At 37.1% G+C, this 25,079-nt stretch overlaps 2 protein-coding genes across 3 annotated transcripts in view; one reads left to right on the forward strand and one right to left on the reverse strand.

Moving 5' to 3' along the window:
• The window catches only part of LOC132708591 (RING finger protein nhl-1-like), a 38,165-nt gene that overhangs the window by 9,658 nt on the left and 3,428 nt on the right, over nucleotides 1-25,079 (reverse strand). The gene's annotated exons all lie outside the window — the stretch shown is intronic.
• LOC132708597 (probable cytochrome P450 6a23) lies at nucleotides 17,925-25,016 on the forward strand. 2 transcript variants are annotated; one of them, XM_060681013.1, is made up of 7 exons: nucleotides 17,925-18,268; nucleotides 18,735-19,032; nucleotides 19,508-19,681; nucleotides 20,026-20,327; nucleotides 20,595-20,846; nucleotides 21,696-21,820; nucleotides 23,464-25,016. In XM_060681013.1, the coding sequence occupies exons 1-7, from the start codon at nucleotides 17,953-17,955 to the stop codon at nucleotides 23,518-23,520; spliced, it is 1,524 nt and encodes a 507-aa protein (XP_060536996.1). In that variant the 5' UTR covers nucleotides 17,925-17,952; the 3' UTR covers nucleotides 23,521-25,016. The 2 variants fall into 2 exon arrangements, with proteins under 2 accessions (XP_060536996.1, XP_060537003.1); XM_060681020.1 differs by lacking the exon at nucleotides 23,464-25,016 and adding an exon at nucleotides 22,297-22,668.

Genomic DNA, 25,079 nt, shown 5'->3' on the forward strand with positions numbered 1-25,079 from the left:
TAATTCCATAGATACAATTGCGCAACACACAACGGCGATAACTGAAACAGGGTACGCACCGAAAGTTGCTGGTGTTCTGCTTCTGGGGCCCCAGGTCTCCAAAACTGAAGGAGTTAACCGCTAACTTAACTTCTCGAACAGTATAAAATTTTAGTATTCTTGGCAAGGTGTAGAAAAGGCAAGAGAGCGTCAGAAATTTTCGCGCAATCGCAGTATGATACCCTGCACGTAGGATCACAGTTGTTTGTTTTAAATATAGATAACAATCATTTCTTTTACTTTGTTAGGTGTACTCTGACATATTGGCCGCCAAAACACACTTACTTGACCTAAATGGAGATATGAAATATAATTAAATATGAAAAGAAGTCGAAGAAATAAGAAGTAAACGTTCATCCAAAAAAAGAACAAAAAAATAGAAATGTTATAATTGTTATACTGAACTAATTTTAATAGGTTAAATATTTTAATTATCTAGCGGCCAAGGGCACAGTTTGACTATCGGTCTTTTGTAATTATCGCTTGCTGTTTTTACAGTGGCAACACGAGCGCGACCATTTGTTCCAGGATGCAATTTTAACACTCTACGGAGCGGACATTTCAAAGATGGTGTGGTGTCACTCGCAAAAAGAACTAGATTGTTTAATTTGATTTCATTCTACGGGTTTGTCCATTTATATCGCTGTTGAAAAGTAGCGTTGCGGAGTAGCGTTTCCAGAAATCAGCGTTAAGCTTCTGAATAAGTTGCCTTCTGGACAACCTGCGTAATGTCAAGTGTGACAAATCCGGGTCTAGCATTGTTGAGTTTAGAGGCTCCAGAATTGAGAAGTGTCCGGGATTTAATGGGTGCAGCTCATTGGTATCAGTGGACTGAGCGGTTAAAAGACACAAATTCAAAACGGCCTCTATTTGGCAAAGCAGGGTAGAGATTTCCTCGATGATCAGTTTCTGCTCACCGACAACTCGGATAAAATGTGTCTTGAAGCTCTTGACTTCGACCCCAACAAGACCGTTAGAGTGAGGAGTCACCGGAGGTCCTAAATGCCAACAAATAGATAATTTGTCTGCTTCTCCTTCAGCTGACTAATATAGTTGGTTTCGAAAGCCAATGATATTACTTCGTTGATCACTCCAGCAGTCAGTAACGGTACCGCGTCTGGCGACGAAACGGCAAAAGGCAGCCACAAACCCTTCTGTGGATAAATCCATTGTGAGTTTCAAGTGTATGCAACGGACACTGGTGCACACGAACACCAACACGCAAACGTAAGGATTCAAGGCCCTTGAACATCGAGAACGATAGGGCAGGACCTGAAAAGGGCCACAGAAATCAATGGCCACTTGAGAAAATGGTTTTAGCTGGTTGATGCGGTGGAATGGTAAGGAACTCATTTCATGGGGCTGATACTGTTTGGACATGTTTGATCAGAACAGCAAGAGCATTTTGTTGTTCCCCGAGAGTAGATTTTTTGATGGACCCAAAACATTTACACACTTCTTTCGGTTTTTGGAAGGAATGGGATAAAAAAAAATTTCTGATGATGTAACAAAGAATGCGTTGGGTTTTCGACAAGGGTGAGAATTTGTCCAAAATGGTATCCAAAACATTATCAGCCATTCTGATCGAGCAAGCGATCGAGCTCCAATGGAATGACGGTAGAATTTCCTGGACATGGTTTGGAGGTGCTCCCAGCCAACATTGGATAACTCGAGAATTGCACCAAGCGTAAATTTCGCTTATGGTTATTTGGTTGTCGTAAGTCGACAAAATAACGTACGGCACCTTGAAGTTCTAACCGTGCCAATATTTGCGACTTAATGGTTGCCACTCTAGCCTTTGCGCAAATTAGACAGATGGATATATTGTTTTCTTCTTCCATCCGAAAATACACCACACTGGCGTAGGCTCACGTAGAAGCATCACAAAAAGGGTGGATTCAACAGGAATTGATTTTTGATAGTTTAATCTGCCTAGGCAGCTTCAAGGTAGATAAAAGTGGAAATTCGGATTGAAATTTATTCCATTTTTCTATGATTGGTGGGGATGGTACGTCCCAGTTAATATTAAGAATCCATAATTTTTGCATTAGAAATTTAACTTGAAGTAGAATGGGTCATAAAAGCATAAAAAACCCAAAGTGTCAAAGATGGTTCCTATAGTAAAAGAATAGCACGTTTAGTGCATATATCTTCAATCGACATTGATATGTCGATTATAGGACAAATGAAGGCCTAATACCTTGATGAAATATGGTTCGCCTCCATCAAATGATAGAGGCATTTGTCTGTCAGAGTCTGGAACAGACGATAAGAACTTTGGACAATTGCTGGCCCACTTTTTTAGTTCGAAACCTCTCAACATTAATAAAGCTATAAGTTCCGTTTGAAGATTTAGGGCATCGGATATGGATGACCTCGTTCAAAGAATATCATAGATTGAGGTGTCCAGAAGTTTAGCTCTGGGAATTTTAGACTTTTCTTGTTCAGCAAGTTCTTTCAATGTGCGCATAGACAAGAAAGGAGAACATGCCAAAGCAAACGTAATTGTATTCAGCTCGTATTCCGAGATGGGGTCTTCAGGATCAAAACGCCATAATATTTTTTGGAAGACACGATGGTGAGGACTAATAAGAACTTGTCGAAACATCATTTTTATATCTGTAACGAAGGCAATGGGAGCAAACTTTCGTTCAGGCTGATGTTTTTCGGACCTTTTGCTGAGCGGTCCCACACGACTTTTAATTTGGCGCTAACACTATCCGGTTTTAAAACACATTGGTGGGGGAGGTAACAAGATAGTGGTAGTTTTGAACTGTTATTTGAAATCAAGGGCATGTGATTAGCGCCTAAGTACGTTTTTATGAATTCTGAATAAGCCTTGTGAAGATCGGGATTTTTTTAAAAGCGATTTTCCCGGAGAAGAAATCTAAGAAAAGTGCTGAGGGTAGGTATTACCTAGATCTGGTAGTTTATCTTTTTAAACGGAAGATCTACCATAAACCTATCTCCAGAATTTCGGAACGATAACCTCTAGAGGCACTGGTGGACTGGTAAAAATGGAATTTGTTTGATTTGATTCGGTAATTTTGTTTATTCGGCCAGATACAACACAGCCAAAGAATGTTTCGAATGCAAAAGTTGCACCAGGGTTACCCACAGCTTTCCCTTCTCTCAGGATTTGACCAAAGTTTTGTACTCTGAAAGGGTAGTGAGAGATTTTCGGAGAACGAAACATGAAGGTATTGGTTGAAGTGAATGGTTCAGATTTGTTACAATTTGAGATAGTGTTCTCTGTTGTTTCTTGATTAGGTTTCACCATGTGGAGTAAGGAATGATGTCTGGAAAAACAAGTACGGCAAGAAAATTTCGATGTTCATGAATTTACTCCATGTGAAGGATGAAGACAGTTCATGCAAAGTTGTTGTTTTCCAAAGTCTAGGCGATCGACAGATACTAGTTCCAAAAATTTAGAACATTTACTTAAAATACGTACTTGAAACATTTTATGCGGTTATAACCCGCATTATAATAGGCTTATCATGAATTTTGGGATTGTGAAGGTGACTATTAGGTTGATAGTTGGATTTAGGTTTCGTTGGGTGTAAATATTGTACGGATTCTAGGGTTTTATATTTGTTTTCCAAAAAAGAGAAAAGAGAGTGATAAGTAGGAACTTCGACTTGGCTGTTAGCTATGCCGAAGCTAGTACGAGTACTCGGATCTAGATTTTCTATTATTATAAAAGAAATGACATAATCCCAGCTTTGAACGTTAAAGCATTTAAAATTTCTAGTGATTCTGAAAAAGTGCCAATTAATGCTCGTAATTCTTTTGCTGACTTATTTTTTAAAGTAGCCTTCATAATTGACCCGAGTGCATTGTTTGCAATTAATCTTTTATTTTGATAACGACTGACTAATTTATAATATGCTATTTGGTAATTATCGTCCGAAATTCGAATTCCGGCCAATAATGTTAGAGGTTCTCTATCTAGATAAGAAAAGAAATGTTGTAATTTCCTAACATTACTTAAATTTACATTTTTGTAGGCCATACCTTCCTATCCCTCTTAAACACAGGTATACCCAATTGTTTTAATTGAGCTGTAATGTCAGTACGCACCTAATGAGCGCTACTAGAACCCTCAGGAAAAACTTTGTTATAACTGATTTTGCAAGCATAATAAAACTTTTGAACTTCCGCTCTGATTTTATCTTGCTTGGATTACTCGTCTTGAGGGTCGGGATTCAGAAGTTCCATAATCACTGGCTTGGTATTGGCATTGCCTAAATTTCTCGAAATGCTCTTCCAAATCAATATACCTCACCTTAAACTATTCTTTCGATAACAAATCTTTATTTGCTTCTTAAGAATGTTGATAACATTCCGTAATACCTTTTTATAAACCTCGCGTTTCTGAATTGCCTTTTTAAGGCAGATGATACGATTTTTTTATTAAAATCAATAAATCAATAAACAACGTTGAATAATAAATTGGTTAAGGCTTTCGCGGCCCGTTGATAAGCTATTATCTTGATTCGGGTTTAAAGGCCGTCGTCGATTGGAATTACTTCCTAACGTTTCGCTAGCACGAGTGGCGAGCTTCTTCAGAGGTCCTTCCATCTCCGATGTTGGACTGTCTACGTCCAACATCGGAGATGGAAGGACCTCTGAAGAAGCTCGCCACTCGTGCTAGCGAAACGTTAGGAAGTAATTCCAATCGACGACGGCCTTTAAACCCGAATCAAGATAATAGCTTAACGTTGAATAATTACACTCAATATGATTAATGGATAGGTAAACGATGATGTGAGTAGATAGGTAGTGACAGTTCAAGAATAAATTTTCTCATTTTTACATGTAAATTCCCATAAGAAAATTTAAGGTTCATATTAGCGGAAATTGGTCCCGGTCAAGGTCATTCGATCCATACCCTTAGCACCAACCAACCTACCGTCTCCCTCAACCCCACCCCTCCCGCATCCCCCGCCCCTCCCGCATTCCCCACCCACAACAGTCACCCCCCCCCCCCCCCATCAACCCACAACCCTCACACCCCATCTCACAACCACTCAACAGATGTGTAGTCACGTGACTCACCTTTTTTAGGTGATCGGATATGGATGACCTCGTTCAAAGAATATCATAGATTGAGGTGTCCAGAAGTTTAGCTCTGGGAATTTTAGACTTTTCTTGTTCAGCAAGTTCTTTCAATGTGCGCATAGACAAGAAAGGAGAACATGCCAAAGCAAACGTAATTGTATTCAGCTCGTATTCCGAGATGGGGTCTTCAGGATCAAAACGCCATAATATTTTTTGGAAGACACGATGGTGAGGACTGATAAGAACTTGTCGAAACATCATTTTTATATCTGTAACGAAGGCAATGGGAGCAAACTTTCGTTCAGGCTGATGTTTTTCGGACCTTTTGCTGAGCGGTCGCACACGACTTTTAATTTGGCGCTAACACTATCCGGTTTTAAAACACATTGGTGGGGGAGGTAACAAGATAATGGTAGTTTTGAACTGTTATTTGAAATCAAGGGCATGTGATTAGCGCCTAAGTACGTTTTTATGAATTCTGAATAAGCCTTGTGAAGATCGGGATTTTTTTAAAAGCGATTTTCCCGGAGAAGAAATCTAAGAAAAGTACTGAGGGTAGGTATTACCTAGATCTGGTAGTTTATCTTTTTAAACGGAAGATCTACCATAAACCTATCTCCAGAATTTCGGAACGATAACCTCTAGAGACACTGGTGGACTGGTAAAAATGGAATTTGTTTGATTTGATTCGGTAATTTTGTTTATTCGGCCAGATACAACACAGCCAAAGAATGTTTCGAATGCAAAAGGTGCACCAGGGTTACCCACAGCTTTCCCTTCTCTCAGGATTTGACCAAAGTTTTGTACTCTGAAAGGGTAGTGAGAGATTTTCGGAGAACGAAACATGAAGGTATTGGTTGAAGTGAATGGTTCAGATTTGTTACAATTTGAGATAGTGTTCTCTGTTGTTTCTTGATTAGGTTTCACCATGTGGAATAAGGAATGATGTCTGGAAAAACAAGTACGGCAAGAAAATTTCGATGTTCATGAATTTACTCCATGTGAAGGATGAAGACAGTTCATGCAAAGTTGTTGTTGTTTTCCAAAGTCTAGGCGATCGACAGGTACTAGTTCCAAAAATTTAGAACATTTACTTAAAATACGTACTTGAAACATTTTATGCGGTTATAACCCGCATTATAATAGGCTTATCATGAATTTTGGGATTGTGAAGGTGACTATTAGGTTGATAGTTGGATTTAGGTTTCGTTGGGTGTAAATATTGTACGGATTCTAGGGTTTTATATTTGTTTTCCAAAAAAGAGAAAAGAGAGTGATAAGTAGGAACTTCGACTTGGCTGTTAGCCATGCCGAAGCTAGTACGAGTACTCGGATCTAGATTTTCTATTATTATAAAAGAAATGACATAATCCCAGCTTTGAACGTTAAAGCATTTAAAATTTCTAGTGATTCTGAAAAAGTGCCAATTAATGCTCGTAATTCTTTTGCTGACTTATTTTTTAAAGTAGCCTTCATAATTGACCCGAGTGCATTGTTTGCAATTAATCTTTTATTTTGATAACGACTGACTAATTTATAATATGCTATTTGGTAATTATCGTCCGAAATTTGAATTCCGGCCAATAATGTTAGAGGTTCTCTATCTAGATAAGAAATGAAATGTTGTAATTTCCTAACATTACTTAAATTTACATTTTTGTAGGCCATACCTTCCTATCCCTCTTAAACACAGGTATACCCAATTGTTTTAATTGAGCTGTAATGTCAGTACGGACCTAATGAGCGCTACTAGAACCCTCAGGAAAAACTTTGTTATAACTGATTTTGCAAGCATAATAAAACTTTTGAACTTCCGCTCTGATTTTATCTTGCTTGGATTACTCGTCTTGAGGGTCGGGATTCAGAAGTTCCATAATCACTGGCTTGGTATTGGCATTGCCTAAATTTCTCGAAATGCTCTTCCAAATCAATATACCTCACCTTAAACTATTCTTTCGATAACAAATCTTTATTTGCTTCTTAAGAATGTTGATAACATTCCGTAATACTTTTTTATAAACCTCGCGTTTCTGAATTGCCTTTTTAAGGCAGATGATACGATTTTTTTATTAAAATCAATAAATCAATAAACAACGTTGAATAATAAATTGGTTAAGGCTTTCGCGGTCCGTTGATAAGCTATTATCTTGATTCGGGTTTAAAGGCCGTCGTCGATTGGAATTACTTCCTAACGTTTCGCTAGCACGAGTGGCGAGCTTCTTCAGAGGTCCTTCCATCTCCGATGTTGGACTGTCTACGTCCAACATCGGAGATGGAAGGACCTCTGAAGAAGCTCGCCACTCGTGCTAGCGAAACGTTAGGAAGTAATTCCAATCGACGACGGCCTTTAAACCCGAATCAAGATAATAGCTTAACGTTGAATAATTACACTCAATATGATTAATGGATAGGTAAACGATGATGTGAGTAGATAGGTAGTGACAGTTCAAGAATAAATTTTCTCATTTTTACATGTAAATTCCCATAAGAAAATTTAAGGTTCATATTAGCGGAAATTGGTCCCGGTCAAGGTCATTCGTCGATCCATACCCTTAGCACCAACCAACCTACCGTCTCCTTCAACCCCACCCCTCCCGCATCCCCCTCCCCTCCCGCATCCCCCACCCACAACAGTCACCCCCCCCCCCCATCAACCCACAACCCTCACACCCCTTCTCACAACCACTCAACAGATGTGTAGTCACGTGACTCACCTTTTTTTCGCGTCTACCGAGGATCGAACCCCGATCCGTCGCTTGTCGACCGCAGACTTTAACGCCGAGCTAACGAGCATATTAAAACCAATGTGTAATTATGTGTTTGATCTCGAGAATGATGACTCATCTTATTCCTGCCGAAGATCGAACCCGAAACCCCGTCCGTCGTTGAACGGTCACTTTAATGCCGAGCTAATTATGTACCGCCGGTTCCGTCTCGTTGCTGCTAGATGTCGCGCGTGCGCGCTCTCGACAGAATTCCTATCAGCGGCTGCGTCACCGCAGTAGGTGACGGAGACGCTAGGACGGGATGACGCGGTGATCGGGAGTATAGGATCGATGGTAAACAAGTCGAGTGACTTATACATAGGGTTTTAATAATCAGGTACACCCGGTGTGTCCAAGTTTAATTAAAGAAAACTATATACAATAACAAATATTTATCGAGGAGGGTCTTCTTCTTCTTCTTTTTGCGTCCACTTTGTCGGCCATAACGGTGTTCCTGTTGATGACGTTCTTGTTCCCGTTCTTTCAAGAAATCTATATAGGAAATACACTCCTCACCGTCTCCCTCTGTCGACCACCCACCCTGCTGGATGCGTCAACATAATGTGTGTGAAAGTTACACACACATACCAACATTCACATTTCTACTTCTTGTCATTTAAAATACATTAAAAACACTATATACTTCAATTTAATTTGATTATTTTTACAAGTAAAAACGCGGATTATTGTCAAACGAACAAACCGTGTTTTTCTAGAACAAACAAGAAACAAAATATGTATATGTCGCGTTGCCTATAAAACACATTTTTTAAACAAAACTTTCAGTAAGTGACGTAAGTAAAGTCACATTTCTATTCCCTGTCATTTAAAGGATATTTAAAAAACACTATATATTTCAATTTAATTCGATTATTATGCAACGCAAAAAAGTGGATTATTATATTATAAAAACAGGTAGGAACTGACCAAAAAAGTGATCATTGTTTTTTTATTATTCACAAATCACTGAGAAAATTAACGAAAACTGAAACCCACAAAAACAAAACAAAAAAAAGACTCGCACTGTATACACAATACACATTAAATGTATTTATTCACATGTTCTCCCTTCCATGGTTAAATTAAAAATTAAAAATTGACTTAAAAATCGAAAGGCACAAACGCCTATTTGAATAAACACGATGAACGTATGTTGTCACCAGAGAGCCATGCAGGTGGGAGTCTCAAGGTCCACGTGCTCAGACGGGACGACTTGACACACAACCGCCTCAGACGTGCAGTCTGCCGCATGCAATTTTAAAGCGTGTCGACTTTCACATGACGTAATTTGGCAAAAAAATTAACCCCAACAAAATTACTGATAGCACACGCAAATATATATTTTTGCGCCTTAAAAGCAAAGGCGATCCATCCGCCCACTAGGATATCGCCGCACCGTAGTCTCTTATCTGCGGTTGCGAGGCATTGACATCGCAAACTGGTTCGAGATAAAGTTGAATATATTGAAAAATTGAATCCAATAGCACATTTAATCTTTAAATAAATGTCTTCTAGATTGATAAACACTTTTTCAAAATAGGCATTTGCAAATCGGTCGTCTGTTTGCTGTTAACAGTAGACACGTACTATAGGTACTGGTTAGTTGCAAAAATTAAAAACCATATATTAACAGGAGTCAAACTGTTTATTGACAGTGGAAAATATAATAAAAGTAGTTGGAGGTAATAAGCGAAAAAATATTAAGGACTTCCGGTCATTTTTATTCTAAATATTCCCAAAATATAATGACAAAGATCAAAATATTTCATGCATTTTTTAAAATAAAAACTTAAAGAGGCTGCCAGACGTGAATTGAGTCCTTAAGTGCACCTCATTCGATTTTTAGGAAAAACGAAATTTCAAAACAAAATCAATAAAACACATTTACAATCAAGCGGAGACAGTTTCTTCTTCCATAATTGAATAGTGTCCCCACGGCAACGTTTCTACTGATGACTTTGATATGTGACGTTTATCATCGTAAGGACTTAACCCGATCTTCTTTTGGGATACTGTGTGCAACTCCAGTTTGCTCGCTCTTATTAAATTCTGCGATATGCTTTTTTCAGAAAAATTTTGCAAACAATCGACGAAATCTTCAAAAGTTATCTTAGTTTTGATGACGGATTTTTTAACTCCTTTGATACTCTTCGTAACACCCAAGTTTTTAAATTTACGTTCAAATGCTTCGCGATCTGTTTCTGCGGTCATCAATTGTTGTTTTGCGGTCTCTTCTTCCTCGGGTGTTTTATAGAACTTTGTGGCGTACATTTTAGCTCTCAGTCCGATAAACTGAGACATAATTCGTCCATTATTCTCATCCTTCATGGGACCCAAAACCTTTTTATTGACTCTGGGTATATCGTACGGATTATCCTCCGCATAGTCGGAAGTATCAAAATACTGGTAACAATCCTTTTTTAGAATCTCGTACGGGTCTATGGTTAATATCTCGTATACAAGAGAATCGGTGTCGGTATATAAAACTCGGGAATTGGAAAATCTTTCTTGAATGTAGTTGTAGTGAAAGTCATAAATTGTTGTCTTGGCTATCTCCATAATTGACATCCCAACGTAGATAGGTTTGTTAAAATATATTTCAGATTTTTTTAATTCAATAAGAACGAGGTCTTTATTAATTATAGTTGCACTTTTAAACTCGGGTCGGGCAATCAGAGCTTCCGCACCGTAGCGACCTTCCCAGTTTTTCACAAGCTTAACGTTGGAATGGTTCCGTATGTTTTCCATTGTTTTTCCAAACACAGCATTGATCATCAATTTAAACAAGTTCTTTTCAAACTCGTTTTTGGCAGCCTGACGTAGTGCAATGTTTAGGTCGATATAGGCTTTTAACCAAGGCGACTGGCTGAACGAGATGACTCAATGTACCTTTCTTAACTTAGCTCCCAATTGTAGCGCCTGTTTCAGATTACGATAGTGAATGACATACTCCTGCTTGTCGTATAAGGTGGTCAGTAATTTTTGATTTTCGGATTCTGGAGGGCAGCGATGTTCGGGACATGGAGGTAAATCTGCAAATTTGTCGTGCAACTCCTCGGGTATTTCCAAATCGACCTCCAAGATGTAGCCGACGTCCGACTCGTTGGATATATTTAAAATGTCAAGATTTTCGATTTGCTGTTCATCCAACCAATTAAAACCTCCGTACGGTAGGTATTGAGACATTGCCCACCAGTATTGGTTATTGACGTCGAAATACATCAAGTATTTATCAACTTTGGAGGGATCGTAACTGTGCATATATTTGTTGTTGGCTTCCACATATCGTTTGGAGCACTGACTAAGGCCTCCTCGCATTCCTTTCTCGATAAACAAAATCATGTCGACGTCAGCTCCACGCGTATCCCGGCAGTGTGCACGCATGTGCAGGATCAAGTCCATAGGTCTTATGTGACGTTTCTCGAAACCTCTCAAAAACGTCTGCCAAGAGCAGGATGTCCGTCTTCATATAAAGTTCAGAATAATCCTGCAAATTTCGACATCCAAGTTTCTCCCAGACTTCCTGAGCACGTTTGTAATCTTTTTTGGTCAACGGTTTGTCATCCAATATGTTATAAAATGCCGAAATAGGAGGCAAAACAGTTTCTTTCAAGGTATTCCATCCATTCATATAATCGTAGGGGAAAACGCCTTTTTGTTTCAATATATTGGCTTGCTCCTCCGACAATTCACTAAATTCGAGCTCTAGGATCGGATATTCCGTTAAATTAGCCGCCAGCTTGTCCAGGCCACTCGACATAAATCGAAAACTGTCGATGAATCGGAATTTCACCAAGTTGTCATTTAGGTGCCACGTAAAGGAAATATACTTTTCCTTGTTTACAGGTAGCAAGTCGATCGACCCATCACATTTGGCTAGAGCTTTTATTATTATATTTCCGTCATACGACGAAAGATTATGAAATACTACGGGAACGATGTGGCCATCCCTAAATTGGAGATTTAGGGATGGCCACATCGTGTGCGGGTCCCCTGTATTTCCCAGTCAGGGGACAATGGTCTCGAACTTTTTTGTCGTCTTTTTCAAACGCCTTCTCGCATATGTGGCACAATTTAGACTTGTAAAATTCCATTTTTTGTCCAGCTGTTAGTTCATCCATTAATATATCACACAAGAATACCGTCTCAATGTTCTCAGCTAATTGCTCCATCTCATTGCAGAACCACTCCGCACAATCCTCTCCCGTGTACGACCGATAATATGAAAGGGAGTCGTCATATGAACATTTAAAATAATAGCCTAGAGAGTACGGAACATGGCGCTGATACTTCTCGGTGTCGGACGCTGATTTATCACATTCGGGAACCAAAAAACATTCCGTGTCGGCATAAACAATAAAAGGAACCTTCTCTTTGTACTTAAAGTCCTTGAATTGCACAAAATTCTTGCCTTCTTCGGGAAGCCTCGGAATTTCCAAATTTTTGTTTCTCTTCTCACAATCATTGGCGTGCTTCGCTAGCTTTTCCTCGGAATGAAAATAATGCAAGCAACGCTCACAAAAATATTTTCTACCATCACGTTTCGAAAGTTGGGATGATAAAAGCCGAGACATAATTTTGATCCATACATAATGGAATGTAACGAGCGTAAAATCGATGGGGTCTTTTTCGGTAAAATACTGACTTTGTATCTGTAGTAGGTTAACGTGTTTGACCTTTTTATCTTTGGTCAGATAAGCAGGAACAACTTGAAACCTATTTGATGATTTTTTCAGCAGCCTATAAACATTCACCGAAACATAATTTTGACCTTCGAATCTGGGAATTTGCCGCAATGTTATTGGAAATTGGATGCCTTTAAGACTTAAAACAGACTGGGGAGAGGGATAAGACGAAGTCTTTCCACAGTTTGATCTAGCAGGAAACAGAGCAGAGACCACTGCCCAGGCATAGCACATTTCATCAGAATTTTGCACATTAATACAGGCGTGCTTTCTTGCTATCGACTCCGGTAACTTCAGGTAACTTCCGGCGTGAAGTGGATTAAACTTGTTGATATTGACCATTAAATTTAGGATTTTCTTCAAAGTCCATCCGGAATCTTTTTCTTGGAACTCCTCTAATTGGGTTTTAATTGACAAGACAACGTTTATCTCAAACCATTGTTCTAAATTAGTATCTTTGTAGATTGCTGCGTTCGAAGTTGTAAAGTATTTAATTTCCGTCTGGATTTGATCAGTCTTTTGAATTTGAAATTCTCCCCCGAAGACAGCGTTTATTTTAACGGCCTGGTCCGTTTTCAGCGCGTTGTTGACACGTCGTCGAAACAGTGCGAAACAGTCTTGGAGGAAACTCTGCACTTCCTTATGTTGAAAGTTAGTTATGACGCCAGTCCTGATGCGCGATTCAAATGTTGAATTAACATCATCCCAGTGAACGCGATCTCTCGCAGTTACGGGTCTACTTCCCGAACCTCTCTTCAGCATTCCTTTGAATTGACTCCGAAACGATTTAACTTGGACCATTTGAGCTACCAGACGTTGTTTTTCTCCCACCGTTTTCGTAGTCCGCATTTCCTTTTGGATTCTTCTTATCAATTGAGTACATTCTTTCATACCCTGAGTGACACCATCATTTTTAGGAGAAGCCAGTGAAAGAGCCAACAAAGCTCTAATGGCTCCAATAAGCGCTTCGACCACAGACATTTTTTTCACTGTGCCGCACACGTACAAAACTGAAAATCCCAATTTGAGTGTCCTGTAAGGTAAACTTTGGACGGACGTAGCACTGAACGCTATTGTGTGGTCCGGGCCTTTGATAGAAGATTTTTGTGAACTGTTGAGTAGTAACACGGATTCTTTAAAATAAATCGGCCCAACGACACGTGCATAAAATTTATTTACGCCAAATCGTTTATTTAAAGTATCACAAAATTTAACTTTGGCAAACTAAACAAAAGTAAAAGTTTCGTTGACATCAAACGTTAATATAGCAGCATCCTATAAAGAAACCACAATAATTTTTATAGATCATTATTGCTAAACTCAAAAATGGTAAATCAATCTTGTTTTTTTACATCAGAACCCTTAATACCCAAAATAAGTCAAAACTTAAGATCACAAGGTCAAATTAAAATTTGTAGAATATAATTGAACGTTCATAATTCCAACGAAATATTGTATTCTAAATTTAGTGACTGGTCCAGAATGGTGATGCTTTATTTAATGTGAAATCGCATATCGGATGATTCTACGCATAGCAAAGTCCTTGATATTTTGAAAATATTTAATATTCTCAGTGGTATGTTTTATTTTATCGTTGTGAAAATATGAAACCATAATGAAACTGTAGGTACTTAACAATAGACTTACAGTAGAAAAAACGGAGATTGAAATTACTTGCGACTTGATACACACGTACAATAACAACAGTGGCAATACGAAGACTCTGATAACGCATCTATGCCTGTCCGCGCACGGAAAATTTCTTCATGGTGGGGACGCACGTGCACGCCTTAACACATCGCGTTGGCGGTAACGAGATTGAGGTGCGCCTTGCATTCTGGATGATATCGACATAACGGCAATGAGAATTGGATCCAAGAACAGCAAAAGAAAAAACAAACATGAATATGATATTACAGGATAAGAACGAAAATGTTTACAGTTTTTGAAATATTTCGGTTATTCATTTCCAAAAACAGTCGGTTTCTTAGTTAACAAATTAAGAGAGAAATGAATGTGGGCTTGTATGGAATGGGCAGCTACTTAGTCGAAAAAATTCTTACCCAAGCTGCATTGCCGACAGAAACCATAGTGACCGCCGTCTGACGTACGAGTAAACACGCCTGTCTTTCTTCCGAAAAATAAAATGGATTTCATTTGAATATAAGCAGTTAAAAATAATTTCGCATCAATTCGTCAAGACCACCGAACCAACAAAATACGAAAAAATATATCGAAAGCTGATTCGCGTGGCAGTTTATATTCAATTTTTGTTGACGGGACTTTTCGATGACTATATCTTGTAGATTGCAAGAGCCATGCACCCAACTGTAAATTAGCAAATAACTTACAAGCAATTCCTGTTCATACAAAAGAAAACATTCATATATTTAGTAATTAATATGTCAACCCCTTCAAAGAAATATAATGGGCATACTAATAGATGTTTGTCAATATGGAGTCATTGATAGGCATAGCATAAAATGTAAACGGATGAGTTCAATGGATCCAGTGACTCCACTCGATGGTCTCGGCATTTTTATTTTATGAAAATGATGATATGTACATATAATGTAACCAAAAAAGATCTATATTTACTAATTAAGAGTTCCACCGCACATAACCACAAACTTTATAATCGCCCGCTTGCGTACGTACGTAACGTACGTACGTCACGGACGACGCTCATTTAAAACACGTACATGACAACGTATTGCATCATAGACGCCGTTGAAATCAAAATACGTACGTCATAGACGACGCTGATTTAAAATACAAGCACCTCTTAAATCTGTGGTCGACACAGTGGGTGGAGCGACTTTTCTTTTCTTTTTTTTTTTGAGTACTAATGCCACGGCAACAGGAATATCGAGATTGCGGGCGGGAGGGGTGGGGTTGAGGGAGACGGTAGGTTGGTTGGTGCTAAGGATATGGATCGAATGACCTTGACCGGGACCAATTTCCGCTGATATGAACCTTAAATTTTCTTATGGCAATTTACATGTAAAAATGAGAAAATTTATTCTTGAACTGTCACTACCTATCTACTGATGTGCAATATTCGATAGTTATTATCGATGATTGGATAAGAAATGTTGAATGATGGACACAAATGGTACCCGTAATAATAGCGCAAAATAAATTCAAGATATGAGATTACCGTACGATACTTTGCGATCGCTGAATACTGAAAAAACACGCGACCGTATTTTTTTATCACCGATCGAACGCTACCTGCGATACACTCGATAGTTGCAAATCAAAATATTATTTAATATCTAATATCGATTTTTTCTTTTTTTTTTTTAAATTATTTCCTGTGTACAACATTATGACCGAAAGGATAATTTCATAGGTACAATTGCGCAACATACAACAGCGATAACCGAAACAGGGTACTCACGGGTAGCCGTTGGTGTTGTTCTGCTTCTGAGGCCCTAGGTCTTGAAAACTGAAGGAGTTAACCACTAACTTTAATCCTCGAACTGTATGAAATTTTAATGTTCTTCCCAAGGTGTAGAAAAGACAAGAGAGCGTCCTAAAATTTTGCCGATAGCAGGTCGTAATCAAAATTTTCGCGCAGTCGCAGATACCCTGCACGTAGGATCACAGATGTGTGTTTTAAAAATAGATAAAAATAATTTATTTTACTTTGTTACTTGTACGCTAATACCCTATAAGTCAAAAATCAATTTTCAATTACAATTTCTTCCCGTTTACCACGAATTAACAATAATCAAATGGCGCATTGTTTAAAATAATACTACAACTTTCAACATTTTTACCATGATGAAGGTATCTAAGAAGCTATTGTAACTAAGTATGGACGAACCAAAGAGGAATATTTCTCAGAACTCCAAAAATGAAATAATGTACAAGATCTTCCATTTAAAATAAAAAAAAGTTAGGTGCTGTAAGAATACTTTTGAGATACCCTGTACAATAGCTACTCTATAAAATCGTTTCAATATCATTTCAAATGAACAGAAATTAATATTTTAATTGATCTAAGTATAACTACTAATATTTTCAATGCGTATTCTTTGATTATATCTAACAGATCTTTTAGTTGACCTGAAAATTGAGCAAGTACACACTACTTCCGCAGCACATTTTTTTTTAGGTTGAAACTTATTTCTAAACAGTTCACGGATAGAAAAATGTTAAAATAACATTTCTGGATATCATCGTTTCAATGCATAACCACTGAAAATGCCAAGTGATTGGCCATACGTCTGTGAGATTCCAATCAATCGGTTCAATATACAAACGCACCGGTGCAATTTAAATTTTTGTTCGTCTAAAAATTATCTGTGCAACTTATTTATTACATTATTGTAATACATCTATTATTATTCTTTGACGTCACCAACCAAAATTTATAATTATAATTATCATCTATCATCTCCCTCAAATAAAAGACGCGACTTTTTTAATTATCACTACCATAGAGCATAGAGATACAATAAATATTGCCTTCTCCCAATAATAGTCCACTTAAAGAGTTAACATTTGCAAATGCTAATAACGGTAATTAAAATGAGCAGCAAACTAGTCAAGTTCAAAGAAAGGAAAGGGAAAATTTTGTATATGAATTCTTCTCAATTAGTTTAAAATTGTCATCGATCAAGCAATAATATTCCCGCACATATGAAAACGACAATGACAGTTGAAATTGCATTATATTATAAAATAATATGTAACATTTGGATGACATTTATCTTATTAATAAAATAATATTCAAAATGTTCCTCTTTTTCGGAATCGCAATAAAAGAATCTATCCTCCACAAAATATGGGTCTTATTTAAAGTCAACGAACTGAAACAACTGGGCCCGGACCTGTCTGCGTTTCAAGAAACTCGGGTACGCGGAAATCGGAGCGTGGTTACAGATGCCGCCTATCAAGAAGCGGATAATATTCGACCCCTATCGTGAGAAGGGGCCATGTTCTATAAAAGCGAAGCACTGCTCCCTGCCAGTCCGTCCAAAAGTGACCGTTTGGCGCGCAAATATAAATCATCAACTGATAGAAATAGATGTTATATAAATTAATAGTCCGTCTAATGGATAGTACTATGTAAATAGTTAGTGACTTCAATATTTTTGGACGAAATACTTTTCAATTCTTTTAAGTTACGCGGTGTGACTTATTTAATTTCATATGTATATGACGACCTCGGACGATTTTAGTCGATTTAAAAACGTACATGAACTTGTGTCTCCAGTAGATAAAGTTATTGCCATTCTTCTAAAATTACTTTCACTCATTTTATATCGTTCTCGTGTCAATATCAAACTGATAAGGATAACATTAACTCAGATTACGTAAAATATTCATTCCATTGTAAATTATAAAGTGATGAAAAGCTTAGATCGACTTACATACGAATCGGGAGAATGTTTACTGTGTTAATTATTTTTCTTTTAACATTGCCTTTTTTGTTATTTATATTTAGCAAATGGAGATATTCATATTGGAAAAGGAAAGGCGTACTGCAATTGGAGCCGGAATTTTTTTACGGAAACATAAAAAAGTTATTGACCGCTCAGTTTTCTCTAGGATACACGTACTTAGAGCTCTACGAAAAATTTAAAAAGCTCAAAGTGCGACATGGCGGAATATATAGATTCTTCAGTCCACAGTATATTCCATTAGATGTAGAAATTGTTAAGTGCATTTTACAGAAGGATTTCGTCCATTTCTCGGGCCGAGGTGAGTTGACGTTTTGGCAAACATGTACCGGATGTCCCAATAAGCGCAACGAGGCACGGTATAAGGAAATCGGGTGGCCCTATAAATGTAAAAAAAATATTTCCGAACCGTTAACCGAAAAGAGAAGATTGCGGAAATTATTTTCTAGTTTCTGAAATGATTTTTAAAATTCGGTTTCTACAGAAACAGTTCTTATATTAACCTTAGTTACAGTAAGTACTGATGCCTTAAAACTGAGACAAATTAAAATTTTCTTTGCTTAATACTCTTTGCTCTTGGTGGTCGTGAGTGAATGAATATTTTTACAAAATAAATGTCAACTACTCCAAAAAGGCATAAAGAAATTTAAAAAAACTTGGCGCCAGAAAAGGGTGTTGCCTAGGCAATGAGTTAGGCGATTCTGATTGTTTATCTCGCTATCAAATGGCGTTTTTTGACATAATGGCCTGATAATGTTATTTTACAGGTTTGTACACACATGAAAAAGACTTAATGACCCAAACATTATTCAGAATGGAAGGCGAACCTTGGAAACATTTGAGAGCTAAACTGAGTCCTACGTTTACTTCGGGAAAATTAAAGTCGATGTTCGATACATTGCTAAATAAAATTGAAGGATTGGAAATTATGGCAAATGACTGCGTGGTTGCGGGCGAGCCAATAAATATTAAGGACGTGTCGGCTAGATTTACCACTGACGTTATTGGGTCTTGCGCCTTCGGGCTGGAATGCGATTCAATGAGGGATGGCAATTGCGAATTCAGGTGAATACATTCTGTTGCATCGTCGCCACTTTTAACCTAGTAAACCCAAGTCAATCTTTTTGTCAATCGATATTGACTCATATTTCTAATAGATGAATGAATTTCATTATACTTGCTATCTTTTTCAATGTCAAATATTTAAGGGACCAAGGGATGAAATTTATATGGTCGAAGCTTTATCTGTTTAATGATTAGTTATACGACTACTAATAATTAAAATGGTAAGAAAAATTAATAATAGATATTTTTTCCAAAATTCTTAATGGCTTAAGTATTAAAAATAAGTAAAGCTTCGACCATATCAACTTGTTAGATGTTAGAATGCACCGTAAAGGTAAAACCTATTGAAAGTCGACTTGGGATAAACCATAGGAAACAAAAACAGTTCAATTTGAAATTTTAAAAATTACGTCGCTTGCTGTCAAACCTAAAGCGATAATGGTTTTTATGTATTTTTACCGTCTGTTGTTTGTAGAATAAATGGAAATAAAATTTTTGCCCCAAGAATATTTAGTCAATGGGTGGAAACTTTGATTCCATGGAAATTATTAAGTTATACTGGATACCGATCATTTGGTGATGTGAGAGAATTTTTTGAAACAATCGTTACTGAAACTATCTACTATAGGTCGAAAAATAATGTGGAAAGGTAGGTAATATATACCTTATAGACAATTTTACACCAAATTCCTCTCACTGTTCCAACCGTGTATGATCAAATTTATTCTAGCGTCATGTCAAGTTTTAAAAAATTCCAGGAAAATTCACATATAGATTACCCAGCTGAGTGAAGGGAAACGTTGCAAAATATGTTTTCAATTTATTTAGAAAAAAATTCTTATGTATCAAAAACCCTTAGGACTTTTTAAGAAAATTTTGAAATATTTATTAAAAAATGTTTAACATATATAACAACAACATATATCCCCAATGGACATTTTTAAATTGTTCTGCTTAAAGTTTAGATGGGATATCCTATACTTGTCATTTTAGAAAAGATTTTATGCAACTTCTAATTCAAATGAAAAAATCAGGACAATCCAATCAGTTAAGTAAAGGAGAAACCGAAACGATCGGATTAACTAATGACGAAATCATAGCCCAGTGTTTTCTATTTTTTTCTGCCGGATATGAAACTTCGGCTTCAACCATGACGTTTACTCTCTACGAATTGGCCAAAAATCCAAAAATTCAGAATAAAGTTAGAGAAGAAATAAAACATAAAGTTAATAAAAACGGCAAAATTACATACGACGCACTTGTGGAAATGACTTACATGGATAAGGTTATTCAGGGTAAGTAATGCTTCATGTGGAATCAATAATTTTATAACAGTTCCACTTGTAAATTGACGTTTTCAGTTTTGTTCTATGTAATTTTCAGCAAATACTTCAATATAGAAACAAAATTTTAAAAAAGAGAACTCCTGCGCCAAAACTTTTAATTATTGTTTACTAAAACTTAAGATTATTGTCAACATTATCCCATTGCACCCTTGATGTGTTTTATTGATTTTTTTGGAAAATCTGAACAATTGTTAATAATAATTTTGAAAATTCCAGAAACCTTAAGAAAATACCCTCCTGTCTCGGTTATTCCGCGCATTTGTACTCAAAATTACAAAGTGCCCGGCACTAATGTAGTCATAGAAAAAGGTACGACAGTACAAATTCCAGTATTAGGAATACATATGGATCCCGACTACTACCCGGACCCAGGAAAATACGACCCAGAACGGTTCACTGAAGAAAACAAAGCAAAAAGACCAGAGTTTTCGTGGTTGGGCTTTGGGGAGGGCCCGAGAATATGTATAGGTAAATTTGGTTATAGGGTTATAATTTTAAAACCGGACTTTCTGGAAATTTAATAAAAGATAAATTAAAATAATTGTGACATCTGAAAAATATCCTGATTAATTTGGACACTATTATATTATATCAATATTTTTATTAAATTTAATTTTAAAGAATTTGTTTCAAAATAAACAATTTTATCATTGAAAAAGTATATGCAAAGTTTAAACAATAATTTCTGTCCGTGTACAGTACAACTTAATATCATCGGATTACCGATTTATTCGGATTATCATAATTTATACGTCTTGAAGTTCATAATTAAAAATAAGAATTGTTTATCAAGAAATTATAATAACACATTTTAAACTAACAGGTATTCGAAAATCTATTTATGAACAAATTAAGAATTTTGTATTGGATCGGAAGTTTTTTCTACCCATTTCGAAAACCGCAATAATTTACTGCTTCTTTGTGGATCACGTGGCTGTTAGCGGGGTCGGATTATTATTAAATTAGCAATATATTAGCATCAAATAACAAAAGAAGTGCATACAATTAACAATGCTTCAAAATTGAAAAATTTCTGAAAGCCTAAGTAGTATTTAATATTTGTAATAAGTAATCTCTGTCACAAAGGAGACGTTAAACTACGTCCCAATTTCCATTAATCGAACTGAATAATGTATACATACATCGTATACACACATATATACATTGTTTCCTGGTTTCCCTTACAATTTTTTTCACATTGACACAATTGATTTGTTTGTTGCATGTTCGTTGTTGCAGAATGGAGTCGTTACCTAGTCGTTGACATAATGATTTTCAATGTATAAGAAAGTTGTGTAACTAAATGTTTATTTCCAGGTTTAAGATTTGGAATGCTGCAAAGTAAAATTGGTCTTGTTGGCCTCCTGCGGGACTATAGCTTTACTTTAAACGAGAATACTCCTACTCCCCTTGTCTATCAATGTGGAACATTCATTACTCAAGTACGACATGACATACTTCTAAATATTACTAAAGTTTAAATTTGAACAGGTTCTAGAATTGCTTGTCGTTTAACAAAACACCTGTGAATAACAATCATAATAATAATAATAATAATAATAATAATAAAACGTTAAAAAACTTCGTTCCGTGATTTTTTTTTAATTTTTCAATCGTCACCTCGTCACTTTATGTTTATTTAAATAATTATTATATAATTTTTAATTTAGTTATATTAAGCTTTACTAGCCACTCTAGTTGAAAGGTTTATGTATGTAGGTTAAGTTAGTTCCGGATTATGATTGATTAGGCCACAGTTTGAAATGATGTAATAGCACGAATCGGCACAGAAAAAAATTAAAAAAGGCTATAATTTCTGAGATTTTCTAAAATGTCTCAATAATTGTCTGTTTCTAGCTAGTAATTTAATGTCCAGAAATGACTGTTTACTGTTTACTGTTTTTTGTATGTTTTGTAGGTTTAAGTTCTTTTGGTTTATGAAAAACAGCACATTTCCAACCCGGAATTGAGGCCAAACTTAATCTATACAGCCTGCATAATTTAGATTTATATTCTGTTATATGTGTATAAAGGGTGATTCACCGAAGTGAACCAGACAGGACAGTTCTGAAAATTTTGTATTTTACATAAGCAAGGACGACTATATAATATATTTCCAGCTATTCAACAATGATATTTTAAATGGAACGCCCTTTATATTATTGGATTTTCCGTTCTTCCAATTGCAGTTGATTTTTGTTCCCTCCCTAATAACTGTATTTACCGGTTTTCCAAAATTTAATTACTTCTTTTATGTGTGTATATTTTATGTGTTATGTATGTATTTGTATACCACTGAAAACAAAAATAATAAAAATATCATTTTTCCTATATTGTATTAACTATTCTGGAAGATAATTAATACCCCTTCAAAAGAAATATTCCTATATCTAAATATTCTTCTTCTTCTTAAAGTGCCGGTCCTCTGTGGACGTTGGCTATCACGTTGGTCCATATTACTTTGTTTACTGCGGATCTGAATAGGGCTGTTGATGTCATTCCAGTCCATGCACGTAGGTTCCGCAGCCACGATATTCGTCTGCGTCCTGCCGATCGTCGACCCTCTATTTTCCCCTGTAAGATGAGTTGGAGTAGGTGGTATTTCTCATTGCGCATAATGTGTCCAAAGTATTCCAGTTTTCTGCGTTTGATGTTTGCTAGGAATTCCATTTCTCCTCCGATGCGCTCAATGACCGTTTTATTTGTCACATGATGTACCCACGAAATTCTGAGGATGCGGCGGTAGCACCACATCTCGAAGGCATCTATATGTTTGCACGAGGCATCGGTAAGGGTCCATGCTTCTGTCCCATAAAGGAGGACCGAGAGAACATAACAGTTCAGGACCCTTATTCTAGTGCGGACGCTGAGGGATAAGTTACAGAGTATGTTTCTCATTTTGTTAAATGTGCTTCTTGCTTTTTCGATTCGGCACTTTATTTCTCGAGAGTGGTCCCAATCTTTGTTCAAAGTACAGCCCAGGTATGTAACTGTCTCTGCTGTTTTGATGGCTTCGTTGTTTGCAGTAAACTGTAGGTTTCCAATATCGTTTTTACTGATAATTAATATTTGTGTTTTTTTACAGTTTATCTTCATACCGTATCCTTCGCATGCAGTCGCCACTCGGTCTACAAGTCTCTGAAGCCCCTCGGCAGTGTCGGCCACAAGAACGGTATCATCCGCATATCTCAAGTTGTTTATAATTTGACCATTTACTACAAGTCCGTCCTCTGTATCATCCAATGCTTCCTTGAATAGATGTTCTGAATACACGTTAAACAGGAGAGGCGACAGTATGCAGCCCTGGCGCACTCCCCTTCCAACGCTAAATTCTGCTGACGTTGTGTTTTCTACTCGAACCATAGCCTTTTGTTGTAAGTATAGTTTTGATAGGATCTCCGTGTCTCTGTTGTCCATTCCTGATTCTCGTAGCACCGCGATGAGCTTATCGTGCCGAACCCTGTCGAAAGTCCTCTCGAAGTCTATGAAACAAGTAAAAACGTCTGTATTGACATCCCGTGCTCGTTGGATCAGCACTTGTATGGCGAACAAGGCTTCTCTAGTGCCAAGTCCTCTCCTGAAGCCAACTGATTAGCACTTATGTTCTCGTCGAGTCGTTTGTAAATTCGTGCTTGTATTATATTGAGGAAGGCCTTTAAAGCATGACTCATCAGGCTTATAATACTGTACTCTGAGCATTTAGTTGCGTTCGCTTTCTTGGGTAGCGGGATAAATGTTGACATCAGCCAATCTTTTGGCAGTTGGCCATCTATATAGATTTTGTTAAAAAGGGTGGTTATCAGTTTTATTTGTTGGGAGTCCAGTAGCTTCAGGACTTCTCCATGTATTTGATCTGGTCCAGGGCTTTTGTTGTTTTTTAACCTTTTGATAGCTGCTTCCACTTCTTCTTGTGTGATGGTAGGTCCTTCAGTGTTAACCGTTGCAGCCACATTGTCTACGTTTTCCTCTCCAAAGAGTTTCTGCATATATTCTTTCCATCTTGCTAGTTTTTTGTCGACTTCGGTGATGGTGTTGTTGTCTGAGTCGAGGAGAACTCCTGTATTCCGTCTTTGGAATCGTCCTGCTGCTTCTTTTATTTTCTTGTGGAGGTTAAAACTATCGTGTTTTGCCTGCAGTATCTCAATTTCAGCACATTTTTCTTGCAGCCACTGTTCCTTGGTCTCCTTGATCTTTCTCAGAACTCTCCGATGCACTTATCGGTATTTTTCCGTATCCCTGTTTCTATATTGTCTCCTTTCTTCCATAAGTTCCAGTATAGCATCCATCATCCATTCCTGTCTCTTCGCCTGTTTATCCTACCTCAGCTCTTCTTCCGTGACGGAACTATGGATGTTTTTATTCTATTCCAAAGGTCTTCTATTTCTGTTCCGTGATTGCTTGTTTGTGAAATATTGCCTAGTTCGTTGTTAATTTTATCTCTGGTTCGCTGTAGTATGTTTTCTTGTTGGAGTTTCCGTACGTTAATGCGTCTTGAGTGCCTTTTTTTGACGATTTTCTTTAATCTGAGTTTAGTGCGTGCCAACAACAGATTGTGATCTGACGGTATGTCTGCGCCTGGGTAGGTTTTACAGGATACAACTGCGTTGCGATATCTTCGGTTTATCATTATAAAGTCAATTTGGTTTCTTATGTGTGGCTGCTATCCGCTGGGGATTTCCAGGTGTACAGTCTTTTCGAGGG

This window comes from Cylas formicarius, unplaced genomic scaffold (assembly GCF_029955315.1).
Source record: "Cylas formicarius isolate icCylForm1 unplaced genomic scaffold, icCylForm1.1 PGA_scaffold_10__41_contigs__length_53128322, whole genome shotgun sequence".
NCBI lineage: Eukaryota > Metazoa > Arthropoda > Insecta > Coleoptera > Brentidae > Cylas > Cylas formicarius.

Excerpts from the sequence above, each read along its gene's own strand:
- LOC132708597 (XM_060681013.1), top strand. The coding sequence starts at position 17,953 with ATGTTTACTGTGTTAATTATTTTTCTTTTAACATTGCCTTTTTTGTTA. Across the intron at positions 19,033-19,507 it reads GATGGCAATTGCGAATTCAG|AATAAATGGAAATAAAATTT; the intron begins GTGAATACATTC and ends TGTTGTTTGTAG. Across the intron at positions 21,821-23,463 it reads GTGGAACATTCATTACTCAA|TTTATCTTCATACCGTATCC; the intron begins GTACGACATGAC and ends GTTTTTTTACAG.